This window comes from Belonocnema kinseyi, chromosome 7 (assembly GCF_010883055.1).
Source record: "Belonocnema kinseyi isolate 2016_QV_RU_SX_M_011 chromosome 7, B_treatae_v1, whole genome shotgun sequence".
Lineage (NCBI taxonomy): Eukaryota > Metazoa > Arthropoda > Insecta > Hymenoptera > Cynipidae > Belonocnema > Belonocnema kinseyi.
Window position 1 is genome coordinate 121767955 of NC_046663.1, and position 17973 is coordinate 121785927.

The 17973-nt window shown below is 33.0% G+C and overlaps 1 protein-coding gene across 1 annotated transcript in view; it reads right to left on the bottom strand.

The window, feature by feature from the left end:
- LOC117176664 (trypsin zeta-like) overlaps positions 1-17630 on the bottom strand; it is a 61374-nt gene extending 43744 nt beyond the window's left edge. The window contains exon 1 of the mRNA XM_033366917.1: positions 17584-17630. Within this exon, the coding sequence (XP_033222808.1) occupies positions 17584-17620 (37 nt within the window). The 5' untranslated portion in view covers positions 17621-17630. The remainder of the gene's footprint in view (positions 1-17583) is intronic.
- Positions 17631-17973: the final 343 nt, after the last annotated feature.

Here is a 17973-nt window from a genome sequence, read left to right on the forward strand (position 1 = left end):
TATATTTACATGAGAAGTCAAAAATATTACTTTTTACCTTTTATCAGTAAACAATATTAATTTGCCCTTTTTAGTTTTACAAAAGGCAGAACAGATTTTGGATGACGACATATATTTCAACATTTTGATTTAAACGAAAAGGCCACTTCTTTACCGTACCGTATGCCAACCCAAACTGAGGCAAAGGAACACAGAAATATAATATCGTGATAAGGACATTATATTAACAATTCCGTCATTCTGCTTCTAAGAAAAACAAAGAAAATGCGTTGATGATCTTACAGAACATTGTACCTTGAAAAGTTTGAAGGCGCCTCCAAATACGGTTCTCTTAAAGATAATAAATGAGTAATATATAAATAATTAATAATAACTTCGTACAATCTTACAGGACTAACAGAAAACCAGTTTTTATACGGGCTACTGGACATCACAGTGTATTTCTCTGGGTGAGAAAATGCTCTCCTCACTCTTTCAGAGTTTAAACAAATTATTTACAGGTTGCGAGCTACGAACTGACGTGAAAACAACCAAATTTTCATTGGGTGTCCGACTAAAACGACGGTTTCAATTTTTATCCTCTCATTTTTACATGTTTGGCAGTTTGCCAGTCAACTTTCGCACTACTCGGAAGCTGCCAGTCAAAGTTCTTGTTAGTTGTTTGCACCTTAAGAATCATCCTCAATGGGTTTCAAGAGTACTAATATGACGTTCTTTATATGCATTTTTGACATGTTTGATAGCCAGCCTGTCAACTTTGGCACAACTGAGGAACACTCAGTCTATTATCATCTTACTTTTTAGCACCTAAAGAATCATCCCCAATGCGTTTTAGAAGTACTAAAATGACGTTTTTCACTCGAATTTCTTGCATGTTTGATAGACTGCCTGCCAACTTTGATACCACTCAGGAGCTGTCCGTCGAAATTTTTGTTAGTTGTTTGCACCTAAACAATCACCCCCAATGGGATTCAAGAGTATTAAAATCACGTTTTTTCACTCGAATTTCTGACATGTTTGACAGCATGCCTGTCAACTTTGGTACCACTCAGGAGCTGCCAATCAAACTTCTTGCTAGTTGTTTTCTCCTAAACAATCATCCACAACGGGTTTCAAGAGGATTATAATGACATTTTTTTACTAGAATTTTTGAAATGTTTGCAAGCATGTCAGTCAACTTTAACACCACGCACTAGTTGCGAGTCAAATTTTTCATTACTTCTTTGCACCTAAACAAGCATCCCTAGTGGGTTTCAAGAGTACCAAAAGTACGTTTTTTCACTAGAATTTTTGACATTTTTGATAGTTTGCCAGTTAACTTTGCCACCAACGAAGAACTGCCAGTCAAACTTTTTGTTAGTTCTCAGCATGCAATCAGTCATTCCCAATGGGTTTAAAGAGTACTAAAATGAAGTTTCTTCACAGGATTTTTGGACCAGTGCAACGATCAGTTGTTGCAGAATGCACCAACAGCTGTTAGCCAGTCGTCGAATTTCGAAACGCTGACTGTGAAAATAAAAGAATCTGAAATATTAGTGAGCACGAAAATGGCGTCCATAGAATTGCCGCGTGCTCCCGGACTATAATTACAGAGGTCCACAAACAAAAAGTTGTCTGCGCGAGACAAGTGATTAGGCTACCCTTATGTATTATAAGCCGCTAAATACAAATCTAACCTCAGAATTTTTCGTACGCGTCGCAATTTTACCCTAAATGCAAAAAATATGTAAAAATCTAGGGATATTCTGGACGTTAATTTTGTAATACCAGTATATGCGAAAATAGACGCATGGGTGTTCTATTCATAAGTGTAGCGACTAAAAGAGCCTTAATTTGTACACAGAAATATCCTTTGCAGACTTGCGTGCTAAATCTAAATTTAAATACCGAATTTGTCGGGCTTCTTCCATTTTTTCTGTAGATGCAAAATGTAGGAAAAAGCCTAGGGATTTTCTGGTCAAACAGGTCCACCAAAAGAAACGTTGTCTGCATGGGACAAGTGAACGATTTCACACGAAAAACTTTAAACGATATGAGATTTCTATTATATTTTTTCATATAAATCTATATAACCTGAGAAAGACCTTAAAGTTCCCTAGAATTACTTAAGCTAGGGGAAACAGAAGGCACACTAGAGGATTTTTGTGTACAAATTAAGTGCTTACAAGTCGTTATACTTATGGATATAACACCGATGTGTCTATTTTCGCGTATAATGTGATTATCAAAATAACTTTCAAATTACCTCTAGGTTTTTCCATATTTTCTGCATTTAGGGGAAAACTGAGACTTGTTAGAGAAATTCTGTAGCCAGATTTGGATTTTGCGGCTCAAAATTCATAAGGATAGCCTAGTCACTTGTCTCCTTCAGACAACTTTAATTTTGGTGGACCTGTGTGACCAGAAAATCGCTAGGCTTTTTTCTACTTTCCGCATCTAGGGAGAAAATGGTCTCGTACAAGCCCAAAAAATGTAGTGGTCTAATTTATATTAAAAGCGCAAAACTGCAAAGAATATATCATTTTTGTTAATTTTTGCAATATAAGTCTGTATAAAATGAACAAGACCTTCAATTTCTCTAGATTTATCCAAGGTAGGGGAGATGGAAAGCACACTGGGCAATTTTTGTGCCTAATTTTGGTCTTCACCAAATTCAATACATAAAAATATGCCACTTGTACGTTTATTCTTTCGTATACTGGTATTCTCAAAATAATGTCTTGAATATCCCTAGGCTTTCCCCTATTTTTTGCATCTAGAGGAAAACTGAGACGTGTAGGAGAAATTCTGAGGCCAGATTCGAATTCAGCGGCTCAAAATCCATAAGGGTAGCCTAGTCACTTGTCTTGTGCAGCCAAATTTTTTGTATGGCTTGTGTTTATCCTAGAGAAGATAGTTATAATTAATAATAAACTGTTTAAACAATTATGTTTGTTAAATCGCATTATCTATTACCTTATAAAGTGAGAAGTGTACAAAAATTGGAATATTTCAGAAAAAAAACACAAATATCTGGCATTATTTAAAGACAATATTATTAAAAATAATGATGAATTGTTTCAACAGTTATTCTGGTTAATGTAAATTAATTGTTACGAAACACTAATTAGAAATTTTACAAAAAGTGGAAATTTTCAGAACAAAACTGCATTTTACGTATTATAAACAATTTTTATTTTAAAACACCGCAAAAAAATTATTGTTCATTGCTAAATCCTAATTTCTTTAAAAACATTAAAATATTATACAGCTATATGACTAGGAATATATGAATTTAATAAGCGGGATATAATTATAGAAAGATTCAAGGTGGCAAAGCCGAATTGCTGTATGTATAACGTCTTGCACCTCTGACGCGACTGACCCCGAGTCACCCTGGCGCAAGTCTCGAGCCGTGCATTTGGGTCTTTTCCGACTTTGCTAAGAAAAGAGATTGGTTGTTAAATGCACAATTATTAAAATTCTGACAATGTCGCGTTTTGGCTAGGCGAGTATGTCCACCAGATGACTATTTCCCGTTAGGTCTAGGCTCGCGTCAAGCGCTTTGTAATGTTACGAAAATTATAAGGGCCAATTTAACCTTTCAGAAAAACTTGCCTCGACCTCTGCATCCTGGATTAAAGGAAAAACGTCATACAATTTTCTTTGACCCACGGCGCAATTTTTCAAAAACAACCCCTGTCATACATAAAATACCCTAAGAGTAAGATATGGTCTAATCTGAAAATCGAGCACACCAGAATTGAAGGCTCATTTTAGGCTCTCCAACACCCGCAAAATCAATTTTCTAAAATCATCCCTTGATGTTGAAAAACTGCCCCTTACTCAAAGGAGCTGATACAGTGCACTGAATATACACGAATCATAAAACCGAGTACATTGGAATTGAAGGCTCAATAAAGGCTCTTGTGTGACCCACGGCGCAATTTTTCAAAAACAACCCCTATCATAAATAAACTACCCTAAACATTAAATATGCTCTAATCTAAAAATTGGGCACATCAGAATTGAAGTCTCATTTTAGGCTCTTTAACGCCCGCAAAATAAATTTTCCAAAACCATCCCTTTATATTAAAAAACTACTCTTTACTTAAAAGTGCTGATAAAGTGCACTGAATATGCACTAATCCTAAAACTGAGTATATTAGAATGAGCCTTCAATTCTGATGTACTTAGTTTTATGATTTGTGCATATTCATTGCCCTTCATCAGCACTTTTAAGTAAGGGGTAGTTTTTTTATAGCAAGGAATGGTTTTGGAAAATTGATTTTGGGGGCGTTGAAGAACCTAAAATCAGCCTTCAATTCTGGTGTGCTGAATTTTCAGATTAGAGCACATTTAATTTTCAGGGTAGTTTATTTATGATAGGTGTTGTTTTTGAAAAATTGCGCCATGGGTCATGCAAGAGCTTTCAATGAGCCTTCAATTCCGATGTACTCAGTTTTATGATTAGTGTATATTCAGTGCACTGTATCAGCTCTTTTAAGTAAGGGGTAGTTTTTCAACATCAAGGGATGACTTTGGAAAATTCATTTTGGGATATTGGAGAGCCTAAAATGAGCCTTCAATTCTGGTGTGCTCAATTTTCAGATTAGACTATGAGATCTAATTCTTAGGGTATTTTATGTATGATAGGGGTTGTTTTTGGAAAATTGCGCCGTGGATCAAACACGAGCCTTTAATGGGCTTTTGATTCTGATATACTCAGTTTTTTATAATTAGTGCATATTCATTGCGCTTTATCAGCACTTTTAAGTAAGGGGTAGTTTTTTAACATCAAGGGATGGTTTGGGAAAATTGCATTTGGGGGCGTTGAAGAGCCTAAAATGAGCCTTCAATTCTGGTGTACTTAATTTTCCGATTAGTGCATATTTATTTTTTAGGGTAATTTTTTATGACAGGGGTTGTTTTTGAATAATTACGGGATGGGTCATGCAAGAGCCTTCAATGAGCCTTCAATTCCTGTGAAAGAAAAAATTTGATATCACGAATATTTCTACCATGGTACTGCTAGCTTTACGTAAAGCTGGAAGTACCATGCATTTTTTTTTTTTAAATGCAGAGCCCAAAATTTGGCTTTTGGGTATTCAATGAGCCTTAAATGAGCCCATAATTATGGCAAAGGTTTGACGTTCTTTGGGCAAAGTGGTACTTCCAGCTTTACCCAACTAGCTGGACGGCCACTGTAGGCCAGGAGTAGGATGCTGAAAAAACGATTAAAGCGTGATTCCATTATATAAAATATTCCAGCCTGTTAATAATTAAATAAAGACAAAGCATTAAAATAAATTCACTTATAATACAAAAATTATAGAAAAAATTGTTTTTGAATTGGACAGTAAATTTATATCAATGTCGTTGATGTCTTTTACTCGGTAATGATGGACGTAATGTCTACTTTTTTATCACTCGCAATGTAGACACTAAAATTGAAGAAAAAGTTTGAAATAATTTCCTGCCGGTTTGAAAAATTGTACGCTATTCAGTAATACTCGAAGTTTGAGTTTTTAAGGCTGATCTGCTTTTTTATATTAATTTTTTCAGACTAAATTGCAAATTGAACCATTCAAAATTGAAATTTTCCGAATAACAAGCCTTTTAAATATAAAATAAAAACACTTAAAACACAGCGATTTTGAGTACGAACGTCAAATAATGTATCTAAAAATCGAGCTAAAAATTTCAAGCCTTCTAGAAACTTGTTCGAAATAAAGCATTCAAAATTGTACAAGATGGATTCAAAAGCCTTCAGTTTTGTTTTATTCGGCATTATACCATGTGAAATTTGAGTATAAGAAATGTTTATTTTTAATACTGTAGCGATTTGATTTGAATAAGTAGAAATTCAGAGACTTCAAAATAGCTTTTTAAAATTCAGGATTCTAAACTACTTAATGTTAAGCTTATTAATTTAATTATTTTAGGTATTACAATAATTATTCAAAAGCGGGGTTTTACTCTTTTAAGCCAAAAAATGTGAACAATATGAATTCAAAAAGAAGCAAATAAACGTTTTACCATAATATAACCGCCATATCAAACTACTGTTGGCTACTTGATAATCACACTCTATCGCCGTCATATCGTTAAATGACATGGTTATTTACGTTTAGTTAACCCACATACACTTCAAGTACCATATAATAACTGGGGCCCTTCAGAGGTGGCAGTCGTAACCGTCTCTCGCCCTGCCCCCTGAGAAACTGCATGGGCCAGCAGTACTAGGAATTACAAGACCAGACCGGCTTCTATGGGACCTAGAATGTACTTTCGACTCTTCATTTGGTATACCGCATGAATACATATTCAATTTTTGTGTACCTACAATTTTTGATTAATTACACAGGTTCTGCAAATAATGGGGTCATGTCAGTTGCTGGAAAGTGGAGGGTTCAGAATTGGCCCATCACCTCAGGATTTTAAGATATATGAGGTTATGTTTAAAAAAAAAGGGCATTTTTGGATACTTTTGAGGTTATGCACAGAAGACACAACATTTTTTGGGATTTCAACAACTCCGAACACCCCCAAGTACAAATTTTCAAGCGAAAACACCCAGTATAAAATGTCTTCTCAGAGTATTTAAAGTAAATGCTCAAGACATAGTGGGACATATCTCGTAATTTCGAATTGGCGTAACTTGGTAAAGAAAAATGGTAATTGAACTGTGCGACTTTCAAATTGAAGAGAAAGAGCATTTCGATATGATACAACTAAAGAAAAATCCCAAAAAATTTGGTGCCTTATGTACACAACCTCAAATGTAGCCAAAAACGCCATTTTTTGGGTACATAACCTCAAATATCTTACAATCCTGACGTGATGGGCCAATTCTGACCCCGGATTCGGATTCTGCGTAAAAAATTGCTTCGGAAATGACCCTACACTTTCCAACAACAAAACCGTGTTAGCCTGTGTTATTAGAAGATAATTTCTAACCTATAAACACGTGTGAGTCATGTTCTCTTACAAACTAAAAACTTCAGCGGGCGCATTGCACGCAAATGCATTAACTCAACTCAATCCGATTAGGAGCATTTGACACAATTGGTAAGAATTTAAGCCGATTCAACTTTTAATCAGTCTTAAGCGTTTCAAATCGTGTACAATTGAATATTTATAGAAGGGTGCAGCCAAGACGGACTTACCGCTATTTTGCTCTGTTAAAGCCCCAAGTCCTTGCGATAAAGTTGCACAAAGCATCAAGATATTCCAATAACTTTCTTTCGCCATTCTTTAGATTAAATATAAAAATATTTAAGACGAAGGAATGATGGACAACGGGTATGTACCTCATTATTTATAGCAGAAATTTGTTAGCAGTTTTCAGAGATTTATGTTCACAGATAATACAGTTTATGATATGAATACTTGCAATTTGAAGGTTGTATTTGTATAAAGACAAGCACCATCCAGTTAAAACTGGTGTCAGTTAATTGAAACAAGTGACTCTTCCAAATGATAAGAGTTGCCGAAAATAAGTAAGAATTAAAAAAATTATGAAGAATTTCTGTAGAATTATTGTATAAAATGCGTTTCATTCACCGAATAAATGAAACGCTGAGAGCAGAATCGAACTAAAAAAAAGTACGCAAAAGCGAAGTAAAAACACGCGACAGCAAAAATGATCTAAAAAAGGCGGGAAGTAAAGCAAAAGAAGAATAAGGAAGAAGCCCCCCCCCCCACTTTGCTGCTGCGAAGACGAGCCAGGCGTACAGCCGAAAATGCGCGAACATGAATCCGAGCTCGTCCGACTTCTATAATATACTATACAAAATAGTTAAATTTTTAACTATATAAATAACAAACAAAAAATATATTACCAAAGAAGATGAATTTTCAACTAAAAAGGTAATTTCTCAAGAAAAAAGAATGTTATCAAAATTGGTAAATTTTCAACCTTGGAAACAAATTTTAAGCCAAAACTATAAGCATTAAAAGAAAAATGGACTAGGTACATTTTCGGAGGAAAACTGGATTTTTAACAAAATAGTTCAATTTTCAACCAAAGAAATGAATTTGTAAATAAGAAAGAATAATTTTGAATCAAAAATGAAACAGTTAAGTTTTAAATTCCAAAAATTAATTTAAAAATAAAACAATCGAATTTTCCAGAAAGTCAAATTTTCAAACAAAGAAATGAATTGACGGACAAAAAGACTAATATTCTTTCAAAAAAAGACGAATTTTGAACAAAATTCAACTAAAAAATATAAAGTTTCAACCAAAAATGGAATAGTTACATTTACAATAAAAAATAATTATTATCCACAAAAAACATAGTTTTAAGAAAATATTTAACTTTTCAAGCAAAAAACTGAATTTGAAAACAAATAATTTAATTTTTAAACCAATAATTTTCTACTTTAAACAGAAATTAAAATTTTTAAAATAAATTTAAAAACAAAAAACAAACGAATTTTTCATATAAAGTATCAATTTTTAATGAAAAACGGTTACATTATCTGTTCAAAAAATTAATTTAAAACTACAAAAATATTATTCAGCAAAATAATTTAATTTTCAAGAAAATTTATGAGCTTTTAACTATATAAATGATTTTTCTACTGAAAACATAAATTTTTAACGGAAAATTAAATGTTTAATCTTCATATATAAAACCATTTTAAATTAAAAAAAAAGAATGTGTACTATAAAGATACATTTTTAACCAACGAAATGAATTCTTGATTAAAATAAATGAACTTTAAATAAAAAGAATCAATTTCTACCAAAAAAGATGAATTTTGAAATGAAAAGGGTCAATTTGCATGCAAAAAAACAATAAAGTTTTAAGTAAATTTTCAATTTAAAAAAATGAATTTTTAACCAACATAGATGAATTTTCGAACATGGAGAATAAACAACAAGACAACAAGAATAATATTCTACTGAGGAGATGTATTTTTAACCATATACATAGTTGAATTTGAATTAAAAAAGGGAAATTTGTAACAAATAATAGAGTTGTTACATTTTCAGTAAAAGAAATTAATAAAAAACCAAACAAATTAATTTCCAAACCAAAAGAATAATTTCCAAACAAATTATTTTGTACCAAAACGACAACATTTCAACAAAATTAATTGGCGACAAAAACGAATTTTTCATAAAATGGGTGAATTTTCAACACTACATGCATAGTAGCATTTTCAATAAAAAATAAAAAAGCTTATAAGAAAAAAATACGAATTTACTCAACATTTTCAACGAGTTAGTTGAACTTGTCAACTGAAAAAGATAATTTTTCAACCAGAAATGGAAAGTTTAATTTTCAGCTGAAAAAAAAGTTTTAACAAAAGCATAATGAATTTTTACTAAAAATATCAATTTTCAAAGAAGAAGACAAAGTTTCTATAAAAAAATGAACTTTCAACTAAAAAAATACACTTTTCGACTGAAAATGACAGTTTAGACTCAAGTTTTCAGTGGACAAAATTCAGTTTTAACGCAAGAATAACATACAAAAAAAGTATTTTCAAACAAAATGGTTATTCTCTTTCTGTAAAAAAAAGTTTAGATAAGAAAATCAAAAATAATCATTTTATCGACAAAAAACTGTTTCACTACATTAGTCGACAAAATAACATTAAAACTCAGCGAATTTTAATGTTTATTTTAAACCATTGTTCTCCTTGTTCCCCTCAAATGCAAACTGAATTTTAAATAGAAACAAATAAGAAAGTGCAACTCATTTTTATTGAAAACAATCCTTTTTATTTTGAAACTTCTAGTATTATATCTTTCATAACAAGTTTTCTAATTTAAAAAAAAAATATTTAAAATATTTAAAAATATTAAAAAAAAAAATGTTTAGACTAACGACACAAGCTACGAAAAAAATAAGACAAAACTTGTTTATCCAAAAAAGAGCTATAATTTTTGATAGGACACGTAGTTTTTGCTTTAGTCGTAAAAAATAACATTCAAAATAAAAATCTTTTTTTTTTTTTTTAAAAACGACTTAAGTACGAACTAAAATTAACAGACAAAAGTTGTTCGCCTAAAAATATCTACAAATTTATTATTAATCATTATTCAATAGGACGAGTAGACTTTCTTTCAATCGTAAACAATAAGATTAAAAATAAAAAAAATATAAAAACAAGGAAACAAAAATTAGTATGATTCAATTTTTATGCATATTATAAATTGTAATGATATAAATTGATTGAAATGATACATGTTTCAGCGCAGCTGAGAATGCAATTTAAAGCAAAATGCGAAAAAAATATTAAAATAATCATGATAAATATAATTTGTGCTTTATTTTACAACATTTGAATAAGCAATCCCAGGTAGAGTTAAATGAAAAATGTATAATTTTTTATATAAAAGTATTGTATATGACGTAGAAAAATTGACATTTCAGACAAAATGAAATGCGAAGCACGAGATGCGAGCTGAGAATGTGTTCGTTAAAGCCGAAAAAGCTTTAACAAAAGAGAGTTCACAGTCACAAAATTACAGTTGTTAGTCCGTTGACTTTTGATTTTAAAAGGTATGTGCACGATTGCGGGATAAATGCAAAGACCAAGTGCGGAGTGCGATAGCCATCAGTCGCGTGCCGTAGGTGCGCTGAAACTCTCGAGCTAAGTTCTTTTAACAAAAGTGAATTCACAATCACAAAATTCCACTGGTGGATGTTTTGAGTCTTAATTTTAAAAGGTGTCCGCCAGAATGTGCGAAAATATAAAGACCGAGCACGAAGCGCGAGAACCAAAAGTCGCGCGCCCTAGGCGCGGTCAAACTTGCGAGCGAAGCGAGCCGCGCTCGATTTACCTTGACTTTTTGTGTTAAATTTCAATTATATATGTTAACTTCCCTGCTGGAAGTAAAAAGATTCAAAAAGATAGAAACTTATGGATAGAAAAAGATAGAGATATTCAATCCTTCCCGAATGCACACTTTGCATCCCAGAAATTCTATCTTTTTTTTTCCACGCCCTATCCGTCGCGTCTACTTAGATCTATCTCTTTGTATTCCTGACTCTATCCCTTGTGGTTACATTGCTATATTTTTCTATCTTTTTTTCACAAATGCCTATCGTTGTCTATCCCAGACTACCGACTATCATCAATATAGCATTTTAAGTTCTATCCACTTGAATCCATTCAAAAATGTAGTGGTCTTATACGTTTCGAAAATAATAATATATTTTGAATATCAAACTCCCGGAAAAATAGTGTTAAACTAGCAAGGCTTTATATACCTAGCAACAAAAATCCCTATCTTCACGACTTACTAGTCGAAGTTCGAACTCTGCCAAGGCGTCTGCTGACCCTCTAGTTGTAGACAGTGCAAATTATTTCACTTGTGTCTAACTATTAGTGTCAGCACCCTACTCGGAACCTGCCGGTACTAAGTCACGGATGTACGTCAACTAGCGCCTACCTCGCTAATGATAGACGTGTATAAGCAGAGGATTCGTTTGGATAGAACGAATAGAATTTAAGCAGATAGTGCTATCTCATATTTAAAAAAAAGATAGATGGCCCAGCCAATCAAGGAAAGACTTTAGATTGCCCAGCCAAATAACGAAAGACTTTGAATCGCCCAGTCAGTCAAGGCAAGACTTTGAATCGTCCAGCCAGTCAAGGCAAGACTTACGATTGCCTGTTCAGTTAAGGCAAGACTTGTGATTGTCCAGCTACGCAATAAAGTAATTAATATTTTCCGGCCAATTAAGGCAAGACTTTAGATTGCCCAGCCAATCGGGGAAAGACTTTAGATTGCCCAGACAATCAAGGAAAGACTTTGAATTGCCCAGCCAATAAAGGCAAGACTTTGTATCGCCCAGCTAGTCAAGACAAGACTTTCAATTGCCCAGTCAGTCACGGCAAGACTTTGAATCGTCCTGCCAGTCAAGGCAAGACTTACGATTGCCTAGCCAGTTAAGGCAAGACTTACGATTGTATGTCAAATGAAGGTGAAATTAATTTCTTGTTTTCTTATGGAAACGTTCGCGCTTCATGTCAAACGATCGTTGAAGTGACTTTCATTTATGACTAGTAGGGCCGTTATCATTTCTTTGCAAAGACCAGCAATGGTCGGCCATGATTCTTACATTGCATCGACCTTGATAATGTTGCTCTTTTTGGTTAAAGTCTTGATGAAAGCGTTCGCCCATTTCTTCACTGAATGCTCCAACACTTTCTGGGAAATAATCCGAATGAGATTTGAGAAAATGTAATTTCATACTCATCAAACAACTTAATCTTTTAATATTCTTTAACATACTAGATACAATAGTTCTAAACTTTGAATCTCGATTGTTCCCTAAAATTTCTGTGCAACATGTTTGAAACTCAACCATGCATCCTTTTCAATAGATGTCATGGTTTTGATAAAGTCATCATCTTTGATAAGTTTTCTTATATCAGGCCCAACAAAAATATCTTCCTTAACTTTGGCATCACTTAAATGCGTAATTGTAGATCTGATATAATTGAAACATTCTACTTCAGTGTTTAGGGCTTTCACAAATTGCTTCAATAACCCTAGTTTTATATGGAGTGGTGGCAATAATTCTTTCTGTCAACAAGACTTTCATAACCAACATTATACTGACCAACTGTCCACTCTAATCTTTCTGTCCATTTCTCTGTTATCCAATGTTCATCCCTTGCACGACTGTCCCAAAGGCAAAGAAAACAAGGGTATTGAGTGTTTCCTGATTGTAAACCTATTATAATATTTATCATTTTGAAGTCACCACAAATAAGCCAATTATGGACATTGTATTTTATTTTTATCAGAAGTAATTGGAAAGTATCATAAGATTCTTTCAGTGAAGTTGAGTGACCTACTGTAATTGCAGCGTATTTATTGCCATTATGTAATAGTACTGCTTTTAGACTTTCTGTAGACGAATCTAAGAAAAGACGCCAATCCTCTGGCGTATATAAGTTTATTTTATATAAATTAATGAGTCCTTCGTTATCATTACAATACACAATCCCACTGTCCATTGAAAAGTACGTAATAAACTTTTCTTCTCTATGTCTGTAAACAGTCACTCTAGTGCCAGGTAACAATAGTTTCCTCTCTTTGAGTCTTGAAGCGCAAAGCTCAGCTTTATTTTTTGGATAATCAAGGTCACGTATAAAATCGCCTAATCCGTCTTGATCAAAAAATTTAGGACTTTCATCATCTGATTCTTCCCAAGAAGAATCTTCAGTTGCATAAGGATCGTCAGTATCCATTGATTTGTGAGTTGATTGGTCACTTTTGTTTTCAGAGTGATTTCTAACACCAATCTTGGCTTGTGTAACACTTTTTACATCAGGGTAAACGATCTTCTCCAAATAATTTTTAGAAAAACCTCCTGTTTTGCATAAGCAAAAGTAACAATCAGTATCATGATCGTTGGGTTCACGCCAAACAGGTGGTTGAATAACAGTCTGCGTCTTGGTACTTTCATCTTCCCAATTTGACAAATTTAATCTAAAAGCATGACAAATTGAGGTTGGTGCCCACGGTTTATCTAAATTTGTCACTGAAGTCCCATAACAGTTGAATTATGAAGTTTTTATCGAATCATTAATTGATGGACGGTATTTCTCCGTTTCATACTTTCCACAAACGTGACAAAACGTATTAACTTTCTTAGCGTAAGTAGTTCTTGAACTCATTTTTTTCTTATAATGAACAATAACATGGAAATTCTAAAACTCACTATATACGAAAGTCACGATCGAAACGAAATGTAACCGCTAGACAGATTTCAAATACAAAAAGAGTTTTATTACCTACGCATTCAACCATTAGCCCGCCACTCAAACGTAATCTCTAACACGGAAAGATTTGGAACAAAAAACGAATTTCGTCACCTATGCACAACAAGTCATAAAAGCGTCGTCAGCTCAGTGAGCCAGCTTGGGATCGAAGACTGTCTGCGCCGTAGAACGGCGCGCACATACAGCGAATGCGAACATTAGAATGCACACAGAGTGCGCAGTAGCATTCCGCGCATTCCGTCTTTTTTTGTTTTATCAATGTACGAAGTTTGGTTCCAAACGACTGCATGCTTTTTGTTGGTATTTTGTGCGGGACCCTTTGTTCTTTTTTAAAGCCATAAATAGTGTCCGCGATTTTGGATCTTCAAGGGATTATAACAAAAAACTGACACCGGCAATATAAAGGGCACCATTGGAAACCCCTGAGATAATATTTTGAAGAAAAAATATCGTACCGTCAGCAATAAAGAATGCGTTGTATAAATCTGAACACCTCGGCGTTAATAGGTTAAAACGCTTAAATAAAAATTTCATATCACAATATTTTGGTAATATCTTGAAAACCTGACATACAGGAGCAATTATGAGCTCGGATTCAGATTCAGCGCATCAAAATCCTTCGGAAACCTTCTGTTTGGTCTCTGGCTTTAAAATTTGTCGGCCTGTGTAATAATCGAAGAGATAGACCTGGGATCAAAATGGACACTTCAGTTCTGTCCATTTAAATCTAAAAGATAGAAAATAATTCAAGCGGATAGAGACTCTATCCATTTACTTCCAGCAGGGTTTATATACCTTCTTCTTATTGCTTAAATTGCCTCTTTATGCCTAAACTAAATATTGGCTCTTACGAGGCTGCAGCCAGATTTTCTAGGTGAAATAATCTAGGCTTTCCCTCTGCTGGGCCTCGACAGTTTTTTGTCGTGTGCTACTTTACTTAAATTATTTATATACTCACTTTTTAGCACTATATCTTTTAATGAAACTAGATAAAAAGCTTTATTCATAAAAGTATATTTTAAAAATAATTTCTATCAATTAATTATTTTCTCGAGGGAACCTTGTGAAGCCCTCGACAGGTTAAACGGGTAATACAGCTGTGAGTGCAAAAAAGTACAGCAATGTTCTTATGCCTAATTATACTCAAATTTAAAAAGAAAAAATTATAAAAATGACGAAGATGCAAATTTTGAATAAGTTAATTTTTTTTCTGAAAGAATTTAGAACATTTAGTGATTTCAAAATTTGAACAGAATTTTTCTTAAAGATCGATTTCATTTGAAACCATGTAATTACGTTTAAAAATCATATATAACAAATCGAGCATCAAAAACCTTTTTTCCTAATTTCTGAAGTTTCGCATGAATGCCGCCAATAATTTATGATATCGCACTTAGCGTGGCATCGTAGCTATGGGGATTAGGCGTTCGACTTATTATACGCTTGCGGTGCGTGCGTTCGATTCTCGGCGCTTGAGGATATTTTAATAAACTGCGTTTATCTTTAGTTAATAGTAATAAGCCTACTCTAGCCAAATTTAACAATCTGTTAAGTTTTAGAGTAACGTGCGGATAGTTTGTCAAAGGTTACAGAAAGGTGTAAAATCTTTAGATTTAACTTTTGCACAGAAAATGTATTTTACATTTGGATCAATATTCTCTTTCTTCGAATCAAAAATTTGTGGTCATAGATCATGGCAATGTGCTAGTAAACTTTTTGACTATTGCAACCATAGCATCATACTTCAGAATTTAAAGCATAATCTATTTTTTAATCATTTAATAAAATTTTATTTAAATCAACAAAATAAGAAATAATAGCATATGCTTTTGAATTATACCATATGCATTTGACCGAGCGCGAAAACACTGTTTGATGCTTTAAAACAATATTTTATTGATTCGGAAGTATTTCTTTTCCTCAGTGTATTAGGGACTATCTAGATTCTATAAAGACCCTATTAATAGGCCCTCATTGGGTTGCCTATTGATGACCTCGCTAGCTGAGCGTGACGCTTTCGCTTGTGCCCTTGATAGATTGCCACTTTAGGGCTTCGATAGAGAATAGGAAATCTAGACAGGGCCTATTAGGAACTAAGTTATAATTTCTACCCGGGTACCCTGCTCCACATGCCAAACAAACTATCCTCTCAGGCAATCCAAAACTGACTCAAACACTCCAAATATTGCTCACTTTTTCCCTTCTATTAGTTTCATCAATTAGTCTCTCACACAAAAACTCCTCCTTCATACTCCGCTCATTAACTCACCTCAAATCTCACTGCAATTGACCAAATTCAGCAACACACAATCACCTTAACTAAACAATTTCATGCAGGAAACGAAAGTCCTAATTTTATTTTTTATTGTTAATTTTAGATAGTTTTTAAGTAGAATATTATTTATCAATCATAAATTAACAATCTCATAATAATTTTTAAAATATTAAATTGGGTTTTACATAAATGAAAAGTTTTATTACCATATTTAATTATAAAAATAAAATTTTACGTGATGTTACTTAAATTTATTTTACTTCTTTCTAAATGTAAACTTTAATGTCAAAAATATTTTCCTAATAGACAGTAAAAAATCGTTAACATTCAGCAATTGGTTTATGTTACATATATTTAAGTACCTTTGACGATTTTCTATAATGAAAACACTGTTCGTTCATTACGTTAGACAGGAGAAGAAAGAAAAAGTAAAGTTTGACAAGAAAAGAGAAGTTTTTGTAGTTTGAATTGAAAAATAAAAAAAAAGTATTGGCTTCTCATATGGAAAAATAACACGAAAACATAATATATCTGTTATATAAATTACTTCAGTTTCCCATGAATTTGTGAAAAATAACTATCTTTGTTTCAAATATATATTACATTTCGTTTTCATGACATTCTATCATATAATGAAAAATTTCATTTTTAATTAAAATTCAATTAAAAGTTTGTGCGACTTATATATGCCAAAAATTAATTTCAGTTTCGCTGAATTTGCATATTAATATTGACACTTGATTGAACAGATATTATTTTTAACGAAAAATATAAAAATATATAAACAAACGATTTATACATAAATTTGAGTCATCATGAATCCTCATTCATAACATCATGAGAATAAAACATGCAGACATCATTAAAAAACTGAAAACACAAATGTGGAAATAAATAAGGAATTGAATGAAATTCTAAAATTGATTTAAATTAAAAATTAACATTTGTAACACTATCTGCAATCATTTAGGATAAAAAGGGGAAATAATGCACAAAGCTTGGCGTCCCTAGTGGTTAAGAGGTAAGTTTATCATTACCTACCTTTTGTGAGTTACGAGACGCTTTCATAGCGTCACTCGAATAAAAACATAAGCAAAGATTTAGATTTACTTAAATAAGAAAACTTTTATAAAAAGTATCTAGCCAGTAGTAAAGGCATAAGTGGGGGCAAGAAAAATATTCGTCACTTGATTCAAATTAAATGAAATTATAAGTGAATTTATTTCGTTCGATTTGAGCTAATTACTTAATTGTGCCGGAAGGGCTGGTAACACTTGTTCAATAGAAATAAAAAACTTTACATAATTGTTGATAGAAAAACATAGTAAGCAAATTTAGTGTTGCTACTAAACACAAAAATGAAACGCTACACTAACAAAGGCTTAAAGCTAATCACTAAAAAATAGGTACAAATTCTGATGCATTATGCTCAAACAAATTCAAATTTGCCTGAACTTTATTATCTTCATGAATACTCTATATCTGAAACAAAGACATTCACCCGAAAAGCTGAAACCCAATAAAAAATTTAACGAAAGTTCTTATGTAAAAGTAATGACCGACTCTTACCTTGATTCCTGGGCGAATCCTTACACTTTAATTGCATCTACTCTTTCCGATTTTGCTTCCCGTGTCGATGGTTAACACGCAACTGAGTATCGTCTTGCTGCTCTTAGCCTCCCCATTTTCATCAGTCCCACCATAATTGCATTGCCGTCAAGTGCTACACTCTTTATCTCAGCATCCGATTGCTACTTGCTTAGACTTGACTAGGTTGTTCTTTGGTGGTAGACCGGCAAGATGGCTGCGCCCGTTTGTTTTGACTGTTGCCGGGCGGAGTATCGTCAACTACATCGCGTACGTTCACAATAATCCGTGAGCGTAACAGTTATTGATTTCAGGAAAGAAAGTATTGGTGGATGTACTTGTACATTTAAATAATACTTTTTTCGAAAACCT